This window comes from Oncorhynchus nerka, linkage group LG3 (genome assembly GCF_034236695.1).
Source record: "Oncorhynchus nerka isolate Pitt River linkage group LG3, Oner_Uvic_2.0, whole genome shotgun sequence".
In the NCBI taxonomy this organism is placed as follows: domain Eukaryota; kingdom Metazoa; phylum Chordata; class Actinopteri; order Salmoniformes; family Salmonidae; genus Oncorhynchus; species Oncorhynchus nerka.
The window spans coordinates 9,110,493-9,128,748 of NC_088398.1; the positions used below are offsets into that span (position 1 = coordinate 9,110,493).

The 18,256-nt window shown below is 47.9% G+C and overlaps 1 protein-coding gene across 3 annotated transcripts in view; it reads right to left on the reverse strand.

Moving 5' to 3' along the window:
• The window catches only part of LOC115120940 (cell adhesion molecule 4-like), a 222,131-nt gene extending 204,073 nt beyond the window's left edge, over positions 1-18,058 (reverse strand). For all 3 annotated transcript variants that reach the window (XM_065008027.1, XM_065008021.1, XM_065008024.1), the window contains exon 1: positions 17,782-18,058. In XM_065008027.1, coding sequence (XP_064864099.1) covers positions 17,782-18,025 — 244 coding nt within the window. In that variant the 5' untranslated portion in view covers positions 18,026-18,058. The remainder of the gene's footprint in view (positions 1-17,781) is intronic.
• Between the last annotated feature and the right edge of the window lie 198 nt (positions 18,059-18,256).

Here is an 18,256-nt window from a genome sequence, read left to right on the forward strand (position 1 = left end):
CAAGGAAAACAGAGAGAAAGGTATGCCAAGCTACAAGGAAAACAGAGAGAAAGGTATGCCAAGCTACAAGGAAAACAGAGAGAAAGGTATGCCAAACTACAAGGAAAACTGAGAGAAAGGTATGCCAAGCTACAAGGAAAACAGAGAGAAAGGTATGCCAAGCTACAAGGAAAACTGAGAGAAAGGTATGCCAAGCTACAAGGAAAACAGAGAGAAAGAAGATGGGTTTAAGTACAATGACGAGCTGCACCAGGTGTGTTCCTCCCGTCTGATACATCATCGTTAGAAGCTCCTCAGAAAAGGCCAGTATGTGGCCTGACATTTGAACTGTGCAGAGAATTTTTTTGTCCAAACGCTTTCAAGTAAATTCCTCTGCAAAATCCAAGGTCTCTCCGGGAGAGTGTGTGTGTGTGTGTGTGTGTGTCCTCCACATCTCCTGCCACACTGCTAAATGATTTATCCATCACCCATCTTTTGGGATCAACCTGGTTTTTAAATAACCAATGTTTTATGTTTGTTTTTAATTTTCTGTATAAGCCCATAAATCACTTTCCCCTCAACACCACTCAAATCCATCTTCCCAAGCCATGGAATTGCATATAAAAGCAGGCCAGACTTAGTGGAGAGACTTCTACATGATCTGATCAACATCAAGGTCACAGGAGGACATTTTGGGGCAGACACTATCCATTTGACAATAAATACAGGGGCATTGTATTGTTTCAAACTGAGTGCTTTGTGGAGAGAGGAGACCAGTACACATAACAGGCCTATAACAAGACGTATCCATGGAACAGACATGAATACCAACTAGAATACCAGTCCCTTCGTGGACTCTTTCCATCGAAATCCATTGGCCACAACAATCCTGTTTATTTTCATTTTCCATTTCCCCAACAAGGCAGAGTAGGCAACCGTTCCAATGTTCTGCCTGTGGTTCTGGCTGTGCTGACTAACGTCCATATCTGGGTCCTCTCTGTCAAATCACCTCAATATCAATGGCTGCCTGGCTGTTAGTCCGTGTGACTGTCCTGTCCTGTTCTGCCAGACAGAGAGAGAGAGAGGCCAGGGATAGGCCCATCTGCAGCCTCTGATAACATTATACCCTCTCAGATGAACATGGAGATATCAGCATCTGGACCGTCTCTGAGAGGCTGCATCCAGCCACAGAGGACTGTCTCCGAGAGGCTGCATCCAGCCACAGAGGACTGTCTCCGAGAGGCTGCATCCAGCCACAGAGGACTGTCTCCGAGAGACTGCATCCAGCCACAGAGGACTGTCTCCGAGAGGCTGTATCCAGCCACAGAGGACTGTCTCCGAGAGGCTGCATCCAGCCACAGAGGACTGTCTCCGAGAGGCTGTATCCAGCCACAGAGGACTGTCTCCGAGAGGCTGTATCCAGCCACAGAGGACTGTCTCCGAGAGGCTGTATCCAGCCACAGAGGACCGTCTCCGAGAGGCTGTATCCAGCCACAGAGGACTGTCTCCGAGAGGCTGTATCCAGCCACAGAGGACTGTCTCCGAGAGGCTGTATCCAGCCACAGAGGACTGTCTCCGAGAGGCTGTATCCAGCCACAGAGGACTGTCTCCGAGAGGCTGTATCCAGCCACAGAGGACTGTCTCCGAGAGGCTGTATCCAGCCACAGAGCCAGGCAGCGGTACATCTATCGCTCCATGCACCGCTGTAAACTACAGAGAGCCCAGAGAACAGCACACCACACTCACTGAAATGAGGTGAATCCAGCTCTACCTACTTATCACCTTCTAACCATCCTGACAAAACGACCTCTTAGAGACAGAGCTATAAACTCAACAAGCACCAACCCATCTTCAAGATCGCTGGTACTTGGCTGTTTTCTTAGCTCCGGCCACACATCTCAGAGACTAACAATCTCTCCCTTTAAAAAAGGAGAGTTCCACTGTGAGCCAGAGCCAGAGATTCTTTGTTCCCATCGGAGCCAGAGATGCTTTCTTCCCTCTGCGCAGGTGGCCCGCACCGCTTTGTTCCCATCGGAGCCAGAGATCCTTTCTTCCCTCTGCGCAGGTGGCCCGCACCGCTTTGTTCCCATCGGAGCCAGAGATGCTTTCTTCCCTCTGCGCAGGTGGCCCACACCGCTTTGTTCCCATCAGAGCCAGAGATCCTTTCTTCCCTCTGCGCAGGTGGCCCACACCGCTTTGTTCCCATCGGAGCCAGAGATCCTTTCTTCCCTCTGCGCAGGTGGCCCGCACCGCTTTGTTCCCATCGGAGCCAGAGATGCTTTCTTCCCTCTGCGCAGGTGGCCCGCACCGCTTTGTTCCCATCGGATCCAGAGATCCTTTCTTCCCTCTGCGCAGGTGGCCCGCACCGCTTTGTTCCCATCGGAGCCAGAGATGCTTTCTTCCCTCTGCGCAGGTGGCCCACACCGCTTTGTTCCCATCGGAGCCAGAGATCCTTTCTTCCCTCTGCGCAGGTGGCCCGCACCGCTTTGTTCCCATCGGAGCCAGAGATGCTTTCTTCCCTCTGCGCAGGTGGCCCGCACCGCTTTGTTTCCATCGGAGCCAGAGATCCTTTCTTCCCTCTGCGCAGGTGGCCCACACCACTTTGTTCCCATCGGAGCCAGAGATGCTTTCTTCCCTCTGCGCAGGTGGCCCACACCGCTTTGTTCCCATCGGAGCCAGAGATCCTTTCTTCCCTCTGCGCAGGTGGCCCACACCGCTTTGTTTCTCATCGGAGCCAGAGATCCTTTCTTCCCTCTGCGCAGGTGGCCCACACCGCTTTGTTCCCATCGGAGCCAGAGATGCTTTCTTCCCTCTGCGCAGGTGGCCCGCACCGCTTTGTTCCCATCGGAGCCAGAGATGCTTTCTTCCCTCTGCGCAGGTGGCCCGCACCGCTTTGTTCCCATCGGAGCCAGAGATGCTTTCTTCCCTCTGCGCAGGTGGCCCGCACCGCTTTGTTCCCATCGGAGCCAGAGATCCTTTCTTCCCTCTGCGCAGGTGGCCCGCACCGCTTTGTTCCCATCGGAGCCAGAGATCCTTTCTTCCCTCTGCGCAGGTGGCCCGCACCGCTTTGTTCCCATCGGAGCCAGAGATCCTTTCTTCCCTCTGCGCAGGTGGCCCGCACCGCTTTGTTCCCATCGGAGCCAGAGATCCTTTCTTCCCTCTGCGCAGGTGGCCCGCACCGCTTTGTTCCCATCGGAGCCAGAGATCCTTTCTTCCCTCTGCGCAGGTGGCCCGCACCGCTTTGTTCCCATCGGAGCCAGAGATCCTTTCTTCCCTCTGCGCAGGTGGCCCACACCGCTTTGTTCCCATCGGAGCCAGAGATCCTTTCTTCCCTCTGCGCAGGTGGCCCACACCGCTTTGTTCCCATCGGAGCCAGAGATGCTTTCTTCCCTCTGCGCAGGTGGCCCACACCGCTTTGTTCCCATCGGAGCCAGAGATCCTTTCTTCCCTCTGCGCAGGTGGCCCACACCGCTTTGTTCCCATCGGAGCCAGAGATGCTTTCTTCCTCTGCGCAGGTGGCCCACACCGCTTGTTCCCATCGGAGCCAGAGATGCTTTCTTCCTCTGCGCAGGTGGCCCACACCGCTCTGCGCAGGTTTGTTCCCATCGGAGCCAGAGATCCTTTCTTCCCTCTGCGCAGGTGGCCCACACCGCTTGTTCCCATCGGAGCCAGAGATCCTTTCTTCCCTCTGCGCAGGTGGCCCACACCGCTTTGTTCCCATCGGAGCCAGAGATCCTTTCTTCCCTCTGCGCAGGTGGCCCACACCGCTTTGTTCCCATCGGAGCCAGAGATCCTTTCTTCCCTCTGCGCAGGTGGCCCACACCGCTTTGTTCCCATCGGAGCCAGAGATCCTTTCTTCCCTCTGCGCAGGTGGCCCGCACCGCTTTGTTCCCATCGGAGCCAGAGATCCTTTCTTCCCTCTGCGCAGGTGGCCCGCACCGCTTTGTTCCCATCGGAGCCAGAGATCCTTTCTTCCCTCTGCGCAGGTGGCCCGCACCGCTTTGTTCCCATCGAAAGGACTGCATGAATTGATGATCTTATGAATCTGTAAAAAAGCCCTGCAAATCATCTGGGTAAATCTCCCCGCAGCAACATTTAGCACCTCACTAGAGTCTGTCCCTCTCCGGCCCCTCTCCCCTCTTTCTTCTGGAACGCTTGGGGGTCTTTAAGTGTGGCGAACTTTTCGAGGATTGTTTTCATGTCCTGGTAATTAATTGCCCCTAATTAATGGTGGTTTACGGTTTACTAATGAAGCGGAACAAAGCTCACTCCTGACACTAAAGCTGTTGTCTCAGGCTGAGAGAGAGAGAGTTGGGTGTGATTCCTGCGATTAAGAGCGATGTTACTGTAGAGAGATTCCAGTGGTGTGTGTCAACAATAGTACTGAGCGATTAGTGCTTTTTGAGGTCGGTTTGGGTTCGGTTCAATTATTTAAAAAATATAACGGTTTTCGATTTCGGTTTTGATTATTTGGGTTGATTGCTATAACACAGGATCTAACAATTAATACACGTCCCATGATTATCACTTACTAACCATAATTTATTCACATTACTTTACTAAAATATTTCTGTGGTTGTGTATATTACATTTGTTTTATTTGATGACTTTATTATCAATTAGCTGTTAATAAAAATAAATAAAAAACGGACATTTCGATTAATCGGCTCAGCACTAGTCAACAATTATCTGAACTCCCTCCAGAACCATATTGCTCAATCTTGTGTATTTGATCTGGTGGCAGCAGTTATCCTTTTCACTGAATCTAGCAATCAACAGACATGCTTGTTGTTGAAAGAGCATATGGGACGGCTCAGATAAACAAAGCATCACTGTTGGTAACAGCTAATAATGACAAGCCCACTGAGAAACTTTCTTCTGCAACTCCCCCACTTCAAACACACATTAGGAGCCAAACAACTCATTATCGCCATTATCGTAATTAGCTGGCCTGAATAAGGAACATAATCAGTCTGGAAAATCAATGTTTCTGTCACGCCCTGACCGTAGAGAGCGTTTTATGTCTCTATTTTGGTTTGGTCAGGGTGTGATTTGGGTGGGTAGTCTATGTTCTATGATTTTCTATTTCTATGTGTTTGGCCGGGTGTGGTTCTCAATCAGAGGCAGCTGTCTATCGTTGTCTCTGATTGAGAACCATACTTAGGTACCCTTTTCCCCCACCTGTTTTGTGGGAAGTTAACTTTGTCTTTGTTCAGGGCACATGGCCCAAAGCTTCACGGTTTGGTTCTTGTTCGTCGTCGTCATTTTTGAATAAATAGAAAATGTACGCTTACCATGCTGCACCTTGGTCCAGTCCTTCAGCCAGCCGTGAGAGAACTTACCATGCTGCACCTTGGTCCAGTCCTTCAGCCAGCCGTGAGAGAACTTACCATGCTGCACCTTGGTCCTTCAGCCAGCTGTGAGAGAACTTACCATGCTGCACCTTGGTCCAGTCCTTCAGCCAGCCGTGACAGAACTTACCATGCTGCACCTTGGTCCAGTCCTTCAGCCAGCCGTGAGAGAACTTACCATGCTGCACCTTGGTCCAGTCCTTCAGCAAGCCGTGACAGAACTTACCATGCTGCACCTTGGTCCAGTCCTTCAGTCAGCCGTGACAGAACATACCATGCTGCACCTTGGTCCAGTCCTTCAGCCAGCCGTGACAGAACTTACCATGCTGCACCTTGGTCCAGTCCTTCAGCCAGCCGTGACAGAACTTACCATGCTGCACCTTGGTCCAGTCCTTCAGCCAGCCATGACAGAACTTACCATGCTGCACCTTGGTCCAGTCCTTCAGCCAGCCGTGACAGAACTTACCATGCTGCACCTTGGTCCAGTCCTTCAGCCAGCCATGACAGAACTTACCATGCTGCACCTTGGTCCAGTCCTTCAGCCAGCCGTGACAGAACTTACCATGCTGCACCTTGGTCCAGTCCTTCAGCCAGCCATGACAGAACTTACCATGCTGCACCTTGGTCCAGTCCTTCAGCCAGCCGTGACAGAACTTACCATGCTGCACCTTGGTCCAGTCCTTCAGCCAGCCGTGAGAGAACTTACCATGCTGCACCTTGGTCCAGTCCTTCAGCCAGCCATGACAGTTTCATCCAAGTCCTAAAAAACTCCTTCCTTCAAGACAGAAACCAACCGCAGCCAACAGGCAGATTCACCTTAGATATGAGTCTGCACTGAGACGGGGGCATTGGGAGACATTCTAAGATGGTGACCTCATCGCAGACCTTTTCAAACCTGTTGTGTTGATCTAAAAACGTTAGTCTGATTTCCCTCCAAGAATGACTGAACACGCCGATTGGCACGTGTTTTTCTGTTGCTCATTAGAAAAATGAGATTTCAGTCTTGGAGTTGTTTCCTGTCCGATTCCGCTTTTGGTTAATGATGTTTGTCCCCCATGAGACACTGTAGACACAGAAGCCTATTTCACTTCCCTAAAAATCCCCAGAATATATCTAAGAGAACGCAAGAGATCTTCATTTTTATGTTTTTTCAGAGGATGCTTTCATTGTGAAATTTTACATCTAACTAAGGCATTTGGTGCAGTATTTCTCAAGTAAAAAAATGTGAGACAGGTTGTCTTATGTAAACAAAGTCAGAGCTGCTGGGCAGGTCTGTCTCACTGTCTCTGCTATTGGATAGAGAGAGATCACCACAGCTGTTCACCCCATGTCAGTGGGAAAACAGACATTGTCAAACCAAAACCCAACCTTCATTTACATGTTGTGACGCACCAATGCTCTGTTGACACCATTATGACCAAAATTATCCTATTTACACTTTGTAGTCATTTTTGACATTAGAATAACTGTTTCTGATTCATATCAGGGACACATAGGCCGTTTTAAAAAGCAACAAATATCTTAAAGGCAGTCGCTCTTTAAGAGAGAGAGAAAGACTGGACATTTCCAGGGTTCATCAAGACGTCCCATTATTAAAAATGAGAACTCCTGGTAAATGGCAAGCTGCTGAATGGCTGTGTGTGTCTGTGTTTTACGGAGGGGGTTCAGGGAGGTTTCTGAGAAGGTCATTTCAAGAGGAAATCTCAGTCATTTGAAGAGGGGGGTGAGGGGGTTAATACTGAAAGCTGAGTACTACTGTGCTGTTCTACACACTATGTTAGTGGGAGCATAGCGACCTGAGAGAATGACAGACAGTGTATATCATTGTGTGTGTGTGTGTATAGAATGAGCTTATCGATCATGACCTCTTCTCTGCGTAGTCTGTTGTGTTCAACTACACAGCACCCACTCCTCTCTACATGGCCATCGTGTGTCTCTCTCCCACTCCTCTCTACATGGCCATCGTGTGTCTCTCTCCCACTCCTCTCTACATGACCATCGTGTGTCTCTCTCCCACTCCTCTCTACATGGCCATCGTGTGTCTCTCTCCCACTCCTCTCTACATGGCCATCGTGTGTCTCTCTCCCACTCCTCTCTACATGGCCATCGTGTGTCTCTCTCCCACTCCTCTCTACATGGCCATCGTGTCTCTCACCAACTCCTCTCTACATGGCCATCGTGTGTCTCTCACCCACTCCTCTCTACATGGCCATCGTGTGTCTCTCACCCACTCCTCTATACATGGCCATCGTGTGTCTCTCACCCACTCCTCTCTACCTGGCCATCGTGTGTCTCTCACCCACTCCTCTATACATGGCCATCGTGTGTCTCTCTCCCACTCCTCTCTACATGGCCATCGTGTGTCTCTCTCCCACTCCTCTCTACATGGCCATCGTGTGTCTCTCACCCACTCCTCTCTACATGGCCATCGTGTGTCTCTCACCCACTCCTCTCTACATGGCCATTGTGTGTCTCTCACCCACTCCTCTCTACATGGCCATCGTGTGTCTCTCTCCCACTCCTCTCTACATGGCCATCGTGTGTCTCTCTCCCACTTCTCTCTACCTGGCCATCGTGTGTCTCTCTCCCACTCCTCTCTACATGGCCATCGTGTGTCTCTCTCCCACTCCTCTCTACATGGCCATCGTGTGTCTCTCTCCCACTCCTCTCTACATGGCCATCGTGTCTCTCACCAACTCCTCTCTACATGGCCATCGTGTGTCTCTCACCCACTCCTCTCTACATGGCCATCGTGTGTCTCTCACCCACTCCTCTATACATGGCCATCGTGTGTCTCTCACCCACTCCTCTCTACCTGGCCATCGTGTGTCTCTCACCCACTCCTCTATACATGGCCATCGTGTGTCTCTCTCCCACTCCTCTCTACATGGCCATCGTGTGTCTCTCTCCCACTCCTCTCTACATGGCCATCGTGTGTCTCTCACCCACTCCTCTCTACATGGCCATCGTGTGTCTCTCAACCACTCCTCTCTACCTGGCCATCGTGTGTCTCTCTCCCACTCCTCTCTACATGGCCATCGTGTGTCTCTCTCCCACTCCTCTCTACATGGCCATCGTGTGTCTCTCTCCCACTCCTCTCTACATGGCCATCGTGTGTCTCTCTCCCACTCCTCTCTACATGGCCATCGTGTGTCTCTCTCCCACTCCTCTCTACCTGGCCATCGTGTGTTTCTCTCCCACTCCTCTCTACATGGCCATCGTGTGTCTCTCTCCCACTCCTCTCTACATGGCCATCGTGTGTCTCTCTCCCACTCCTCTCTACATGGCCATCGTGTGTCTCTCACCCACTCCTCTATACATGGCCATCGTGTGTCTCTCAACCACTCCTCTCTACCTGGCCATCGTGTGTCTCTCTCCCACTCCTCTCCATGGCCATTGTGTGTCTCTCTCCATGGCCATTGTGTGTCTCTCCTCTCTACATGGCCATCGTGTGTCTCTCTCCCACTCCTCTCTACATGGCCATCGTGTGTCTCTCTCCCACTCCTCTCTACATGGCCATCGTGTGTCTCTCTCCCACTCCTCTCTACATGGCCATCGTGTGTCTCTCTCCCACTCCTCTTTCCACTCTGCCGCCTTGGATCTCTGTACATTGCCTGTGGTCACACCTCTGTTCTTAATCTCTCCCTTGAATTTCTTCTCCCCCTCTTTCTTCTTCTCTTCCTTCAGCTTTCTAGCGGCTAGATGTTCTTTACCATTTGGACATCAGATTTGCCACCAATGCTCGTTATAAGACACATCACTGTACTCTATACTCTTCTGTAAACTGGTCATCTCTGTATACCTGCCGCAAGACCCACTGGTTGTTGCTTATTTATAAAACCCTCTTAGGCCTCACTCCCCCCTATCTGAGATATCTACTGCAGCCCTCATCCTCCACATACAACACCCGTTCTGCCAGTCACATTCTGTTAAAGGTCCCCAAAGCACACACATCCCTGGGTCACTCCTCTTTGCAGTTCACTGCAGCTAGTAACTGGAACGAGCTGCAACAAACGCTCAAACTGGACAGTTTTATCTCCACCTCTTCATTCAAAGACTCAATTATGGACACTCTTACTGACAGTTGTGGCTGCTTTGCGTCTCTACCTTCTTGCCCTTTGTGCTGCTGTCTGTGCCCAATAATGTTTATACCCTGTTTTGTGCTGCTACCATGTTGCTGCCATGCTATGTTGTCATGTGTTGCTACCATGCTGTGTTGTCATGTGTTGCTGCCATGCTATGTTGTCATCTTAGGTCTCTCTTTATGTGGTGTGTTGTCTCTCTTGTCGTGATGTGCGTTTTGTCCTATATTTTTATTTGATTTATTTTTAATCCCAACAGGAGGCTTTTTTGCCTTTTGGTAGGCTGTCATTGTAAATAAGAATTTGTTCTTAACTGACTTACCTAGTAAAATAAAGGTTAAAATAAAAAGGCTCTGCACAGACAGATTCATCTCCCTTGTCGTTCTCCACCCTTCCATCTTCAACTCCAAATCCTGCAATCATTCAGTCGTTTGTTGGACTCCTCTCTCCGTCTCTCACCCCGACTCTCAGCCGGTCCGCTCCACTGGTCTGTGACGTACGCTCAGCGCTCCTTCCCTCCTTTCCCAGCTTCCCTCTTTCCCAGGCCCAGCAAGCAGCAATATACACCCTCCTCTTTCTCCAATTACCCCCCCTGCTCAGCAAAAAAACACCTCCAACAGAGCCAGACTCCAGGGGGACTGGTCTGCGTGTCATGCCCTGCTGAGGTAGCCTTACTGGGCTAATCTCAGTGTCTCTCATCCCCCTGACCCTGGAGGAACCCCTCATATAGCCCATTCAGAATCTGTACTCAAGACTCTACTCATCATGAGCTAACGATGGGAGACAGTATTTTCCCCATTACACTGTTGTGCCTTACACTCCAATGTAAGATGGTTAGCCACTCATCGCAGGTGATTTGAAGTGCGTGCGTGTCTGTGTGGGAGTGCTTCTGTCTGTCTCTCTCTTCATCCTCATCAAACAATGGAAGGCATGTATTAGGTCCGGCGCTCAAGCAGCACCCAAGTTCCAACACTCCAATTTGAGATGGGTGGCCTTTCAGTTCAATCAGCTCCTATCATCCAATCAAGGCTGGCAAGGGCTCTAACGCCGTCTGAGTGGGTATAATCCCTGTGGTTACAGTGTTACCAGGGGCCTTCCATCCCGCCGTGTTAGTGCCAGGCCATCCAGGAGTCACGGAGACAGGTGTCAGCAGGGTGGAACAGGGTGTTAAACAAGCGCGGGGGCGAAGGGGGGGGCGGTGTTTACCCAGAGTCATGGCAACAGTGTCCTCAGTAGGAAGGAATGTTCACCCCTGTGACTTCCCCTTCTTCAAGATCTATATCCTGTTTCTCTTTAGCCCGGTTTCTCTCTCTTCCTCTCTCTCGCTCTCTTTCCCTAGTTCTCTCATTGTCCGTTTCTTGCTATTGTTGAATTCAATTCCGAGGTCCTTCACATAAGAGTGTGGCGCACAAAGAACACACAGCAGTAGCACCGATACTACACAGTGTCAAACGATGGTGAAGTGGGAATCGATGCTCTGATTTCACAGTCTCAACAGCAAAACAGACACACAGACAGCGGTAAGGAACATAAAGAGCCCCGGCCCAAGAGACAGAAGGTCAGAACATAGAGAGGGACATGAGAAAAGGCTGTCAGTTTACTGACCAAGGAGCTGAGAAGAGCAGGCACTCGGCGGGAGATTAAACAGCAGATTGATTGACAGGCTGAGAGAGCCAGACAATAAAGATGTCCTTGCCATCTCCTCTTCACCATAACATCTTCCCAGAGAAGTTGGTGGAAAGCCAATTACTCAGACATAGACATGTCATAAGGACAGCTTAGGTAAATCACTGTTATTATTAGCATGTTTAGCACTCTCTGAGGAGAGGTCGATTATTCTAAATGAACTTCCACTTTAAACAATCAAGTCAATATATATTTTTTCCAGATTTTTTTTATTTATTGGACTTAAAAATAAACAAATAAATTAGACATCTGACTAAAATCATCAACATAGTTGCCTTCTGCATTTCCGATGCCAGTGTCCACAATATATTCATATCATGTCAACTTCTCACTGAGGACAGATCAGCTACTGTAAGTAGTAAACAGGAAGTGAACTATGGCATGTGACCGACGGCCAAGTCTGATAGAGGCCAAGTCATCTCAATACTCTCAAAGTTGCTTCCTCTCTTCCTCTCCTTCCCTCCCTCTGCAGTCTGCACTGACGTTGATGAGCTAGACATTCCTGATGGGCTTCTACCATGTTGCTTTCACATATCCTGTGTTTTCAGATCAGTGTGTAGAGGAAGAGAGAAAAGACTAAGAGGAATATACTTAAGACTTGAGATATTGCCCATATTTCCATAGTTCCATTGTTATGGATGAGACGGTGGGCTAGTTGGAAATGAGAGAATCATTGCAGTGAAATGCATCACCTGCACTAAACAGTCAGCTAGGAAATCTTCAATCCACGAGTAATGGAATCATAAAACCAAAGGAGGGAAGAATAAAACTCGCCCACGTTACGCTCCGTAACTCACGCTCTCTCTCGTTCACCGTTGTGACTTTGTGAAAAGCGACACTCAAATTTGTTTATGAGTTGATCCCTTCAGTGTTCCGTAGTGCAGAAGACAGAGCTTCTGTTTTGACAGCAGATAGCCTTTAAACTAAATCAGCTGATCAAACTGCTGTCATACTGCCGTGCCAGGCTGAATACAAACAAACCTGAGTATCGCCCCAATCATGTTGATTTGACGGGCACGCCAGCACCGTATGCCAACGTTTGATTTTCCCATCATGTAGTCCCACTAGCGAGGAATCATGAAATAAGGATGTACTAAAAAGAAATTCCAACATTGGCATCACTCAAGATCTTTATTGTGGCACGCGTGCGAGAAGGGGAGGATGCCCCACTATTTTAATTCAATTGTCAACAACTTTCTTTTATTTGGAGTAGAATTATCCTCAAAGGTTTGGATGAAAGGATCAAATCTTGGCCGACGCTGAAGACTTCTTCGACATATTAAAGAACAAAGTGCTGAACTAGTGATTCCGGCGTAATCTAGAAGAAAGCACAAATGAATCCTACTCTGACATGATGCAAACTATGCCTGACAAGCATTTAAAAAATGACAGAGCGTCTTGCGTAATCACTCATCTTCTTGCATTAGACAGTAACCTGATCAAACTGTGTCGGCTGTCCTCTGAAGTCCCAGTGTGTGTGTGTGTGTGTGTGTGTGTGTGTGTGTGTGTGTGTGTGTGTGTGTGTGTGTGTGTGTGTGTGTGTGTGCGTGCGTGTGTACATGCCTGCTTCCCTATATGTTAGTGTGTTTAAGGCAGAATAAGACGGTGACTCACACCGACATTGATTTATACTCGGCGCATGTGAATGTGTACGTGTGCACACCGACGATAATTGGTATTCAAATCTTCTCCCCCCAAGTCCATCCAATTGATGCCGTTTTGTCAACCGCCAGGGTCTTTAGCAGATCCGTGGCCCAGATGCATGATGACAAGGGTCTCAAACGGATGGCTCTCATTGCACGCAGTCACATAAACAAATGGAGGTGATTAAATGCCCAGAGGTGATAGGAGCAGCAGTAACAACAGACTGGCTGGGGTGCAGTGTGGTGGTAGTGGTGCTGGTAGCACCAGATGTGGAATTCGCAGTATTAGGAGCTCTGCAGTATGGCAACTGCTCGGCCTCCGACTGCAAGGCACTAAAGAAGGTAGTGCGTACGGCTCAGTACATCACTGGGGCCAAGCTTCCTGCCATCCAGGACCTCTATACCAGGCGGTGTCAGAGGAAGGTCCTAAAATTTGTCAATGACTCCAGCCACCCTAGTCATATACTGTTCTCTCTGCTACCGCACGGCAAGCGGTACCAGAGTGCCAAGTCTAGGTCAAAATGGCTTCTTAACAGCTTCTAACCCCAAGCCATAAGACTACTGAACATCAAATTAAATGGCTACCTGGACTATTTGCATTGCCCCCCCCCCTATTTTACACTGCTGCCACTCTCTGTTATTATCTATGCATAAGTCACTTGAATAACTCTACCTACATGTACATTTGAAGTCGGAAGTTTACATACACTTAGGTTGGAGTCATTAAAACTAGTTTTTCAACCACTCCACAAATTTCTTGTTAACAAACTATAGTTTTGGCAAGTCGGTTAGGACATCTACTTTGTGCATGACACAAGTCATTTTTCCAACAATTGTTTACAGACAGATTATTTCACTTATAATTCACTGTATCACAACTCCAGTGGATCAGAAGTTTACATACTCTAAGTTAACTGTGCCTTTAAACAGCTTGGAAAATTTCAGAAAATTATGTCATGGCTTTAGAAGATTCTGATAGGCTAATTGACATCATTTGAGTCAATTGGAGGTGTACCTGTGGATGTATTTCAAGGCTTACCTTCAAACTCAGTGCCTCTTTGCTTGACATCATGGGAAAATCAAAAGAAATCAGCCAAGACCTCAGAAGAACAATTGTAGACCTCCACAAGTCTGGTTCGTCCTTGGGAGCAATTTCCAAATGCCTGAAGGTACCACATTCTTCTGTACAAACAATAGTACGCAAGTATAAACACCATAGGACCACGCAGCCGTCATACCACTCAGGAAGGAGACATGTTAGAGCGGTTAGAGCGTTGGACTAGTAACCGGAAGGTTGCAAGTTCAAACCCCCGAGCTGACAAGGTACAAATCTGTCGTTCTGCCCCTGAACAGGCAGTTAACCCACTGTTCCCAGGCCGTCATTGAAAATAAGAATGTGTTCTTAACTGACTTGCCTGGTTAAATACAGGTAAAAAAAAAATTAAAAATTAAAAAATGTTCTGTCTCCTAGAGATGAACGTACTTTGGTGCAAAAAGTGAAAATCAATCCCAGAACAACAGCAAAGGACCTTGTGAAGATGCTGGAGGAAACAGGTACAAAAGTATCTATATCCACAGTAAAATGAGTCCTATATCGACATAAGCTGAAAGGCCGCTCAGCAAGGAAGAAGCCACTGCTCCAAAACCGCAATAAAAAAAGTCAGACTACGGTTTGCAACTGCACATGGGGACAAAGATCGTACTTTTGGAGAAATGTCCTCTGGTCTGATGAAACAAAAATAGAACTGTTTGGCCATAATGTCCATCGTTATGTTTGGAGGAAAAAAGGGGGGAGGGGCTTGCAAGCCGAAGAACACCATCCCAACCGTGAAGCACAGGGGGTGGCAGCATCATGTTGTGGGGGTGTTTTAATGCTGGAGGGACTGGTGCACTTCACAAAATAGATGGTTTCATAAGGAGAATTATATGGGATATACTGAAGCAACATCTCAAGATGTCGGGAAGTTAAAGCTTGGTCACAAATGGGTCTTCCAAATGGACAATGACCTCAAGCATACTTCCACAGTTGTGGCAAAATGATTTAAGGACAACAAAGTCAAGGTATTGGAGGGGCCATCACAAAGCCCTGAGCACAATCCTAAAGAAAATTTGTGGGCAGAACTGAAAAAGCGTGTGCGAGCTAGGAGGTCTACAAACCTGACTCAGTTACACCAGCTCTGCCAGGATGAATGGACCAAAATTCACCCAACGTATTGTGGGAAGCTTGTGGAAGGCTACCCGAAACGACCCAAGTTAAACAATTTAAAGGCAATGCTACCAAATACTAATTGAGTGTATGTAAACTTCTGACCCTCTGGGAATGTGAAAGAAATAAAAGCTGAAATAAATCATTTTCTCTACTATTATTCTGACATTTCACATTCTTAAAATAAAGTGGTAATCCTAACTGACCTAAAACAGGAGATATTTACTGGGATTAAATGTCAGGAATTGTGAAGTACTGAGTTTAAATATATTTGGATAAGGTGTATGTAAACTTCAGACTTCAACTGTATATATTATCTCAATTACCTGGACTAATCAGAGCCCCCCGCACATTGACTCTGTACCGGTACCCCCTGCATATAGCTAAGCTATTGATCTTTTTACTGCTGCTCCTTAATTATTTGTTACTTTTATTTCTTATTTTTGTAGGTATTTTTCTTAAAACTGCATTGTTGGTTAAGTGTTTGTAAGTAAGCATTTCACTGTAACTGTGAGAAATAAAATGTGATTTGATTTGCTCTGGCAGTTTGGCCTGCAGCTGTAGTGGATCACCCCCCCCCACACACACACACACACAGACACACACACCAGAACCCAGATACAGAGCTCTCAGTGTGTGTGTGTGTGTGTGTGTGTCCCCTCAGGCTTGCCCAGCAGACACACGCTGTGAAGTCCTCCTTGCCTCTGCTTTGCTTCTTTTTCTCCCCCCCACTTCTCTCCATCGCTTTCTGTCCCTCTCTTTCTCCTCCTCTTAGGTAGCCATCTCTGGCTGCCTCCCTGTCTTTACATCACTCTTGCCATTGTCAGAGGGCCTCTCTTTTTCTCCCTTCCCCTCGTCTCCCTCCTCCACCTCCCCTCTAAATGAGTTTTCCTGATTTCCATCCTGATTTGCATGATGAAGGGGTGTTGAAAACCAGCAATCACTCCAGCTCCATCTCCTCACTGCAGCTCTGCCTCTCCTCCTTTCCCCCCAACGCCCTCTTTCTATCACTCTCCTCCATCTCCCTAACCCATTCCAGCTCCCCATAAACTCGACCACGTTACGTCATGATTCCTTACTCCCCTCGGCTGACTCCCCACCCCCCCAGCCCTGTCACTGGCTTGATTAATGACAGTGATCACCAACCAGGCCCCAGCCAAGGCAGCCTGCAGCTCTGACAAAACCCTGCACAGTAAGCAGCACAAACACCTTTCTCTCTTACTCCAGTAAAGGATACAGGAACATACAGTAACACACTCATGCATATACCATCATTCTCTCTCTCCCTCTCTTGGCTATAGAGCAGCAGCTGTGGAATACACACATAGGGGTACGGAGGAAAGACTCATGTTTCTCCAACAGTAGACATCATCGGCAGGCACAGCACCACTCTGTGACAATACACACAGTATGGAAGCAAGATCTTAACCCATTCACTGCCTTGCTAGAAGCATAATCAATATTACTGAATATAAAGACATCAGCCTATACTACAGTGTAATATAACTTAGTAATAGCTCATGGGTACCATATGGGAACCTATAAAACAACACTATCCACACAACCCACTTCTAATTCCTGTGTTAGAATCATGAGAATTGTAACTCATTCTAATAAACATTGATGCAGGCTGAGCTAAAGCAATTCCTCTCGGATACAAACAGATGGCGAAACCAAAGCCATGCAGTATAAAAAGAGCAAGTTGTCTTGGAGATGACATTAATCCATATCTCCAGTGTGCAGCACATGCACTTCTCATGGGATGGTGAGCATGAAATAGGCTGTCCCTATGGGAACAGAAGGGAACAGGTTGGGACTATCCTTAGGCACACAGGCATACAAGGGAGAGAGGACAATAGGAGCCTCCAGCACTGCCTAAGAGTGCCTGATCATTCTGCAATACAACATTTATAGATATCAGACCAGCTGATAAGGTGTTGAGAACTCAAAAGTTCCAGAACACATGATGTGGAGAATGTCAGGAAATCAGTAGTAATCTATCAGAGGAACACATGAGGCTAGGGATACTGGGCTAGCACACTGCACCTGTCTGTTCCCAGAACCCAGAACTCTGGCCGAGGACGCTGTCATCAATGACTGACTGGACAGAGAATGTGTGGTAGTAGTGGGCTTCTCTGCTCTGCTGCGGTATTTGTCATGAACAGGCATGTGGCTGAATCGATATTCACACTGTGCGGTTACATAGCCTATGCGCATGAGGTGCACCGTCGTATTTCTAGCGACACCCCGGTATGTGTATCCCAACTATGTTCTGTCGATACAAATGATGAAGTGGAAGACGTATAGGTTATGGAGTATGATGGCGATGCAATGTACAATTCAATATCATATCAGAACACTGGCCAGAAGGTACGATGGTGGCAATATATGTTTACTTTTGGTTTTCAATATGGGCTCGTAACAATGCATGTTTGCATATAATACAACCTGTCCAAACAGAAAATAAACCATGCTACCATGTAGCATCAATATATCGATGTGTAGGTTAAACATAAACGATGTGTGTTCAACGAGATACTGACCACATCGGGCTTAGAAAGCTTTCACAGAAGACCGCAGGAGGCGCGTAATCACACATACACAATCACCACTGTCCCAGGCAGGCAGCGCGCAGTCCTATCCACTGACAAAATATCCCATTTACAGGACGAAAAAGCCTGCGGTGCATATTTAGCGTTCGGGTTGTCACGCACTCCTTTTAACTTGAATAGTCAACAAAAGGTTAGGGCAAGTCCCTACAGAAAGTATGATGTCTTTCTTTACGAGCAGATAGCCCATTCTTTATATCATTCCCAAATAGAAAATGTTCTTACCTGTCCCCACAAGAGATAGCAAAGTGATGACAGACAAGGGAACGGAGTAGTTCCACACGGCCGTAAATGCCATCTTTGATAGTCCCGCTGATCTCTTTTTGATATTCCTCTTCCTTGGAGAAATCAAAGTGACGTGAACCCGCAGGTTCACCCGCGAATACAGCCTGGAGTGTGTCTGGTTCTGTTTAACAACATTCGCGGGGGTCTTTTTACATACAAAAAAAGTGCTTACAACTAGACACATACGCCCACGACTGTGGTTCGGGCAGTTTTTCTTGGTTACTTAAAGATGTAAATATATTTTAAAGGAAGGGGGAGGGCGGGACTCACAACTGTTCTCTGACCAATAAGAAGCAAGGAGCAGGTGGAGGATTGTAATATCAAGATGCGGGTGGGTTCAGAAAACGTACTACAAACTATCAATCAATGTAGGTAGGCAGGCTACTATAAACCTGATTGATAACAAACATTAATA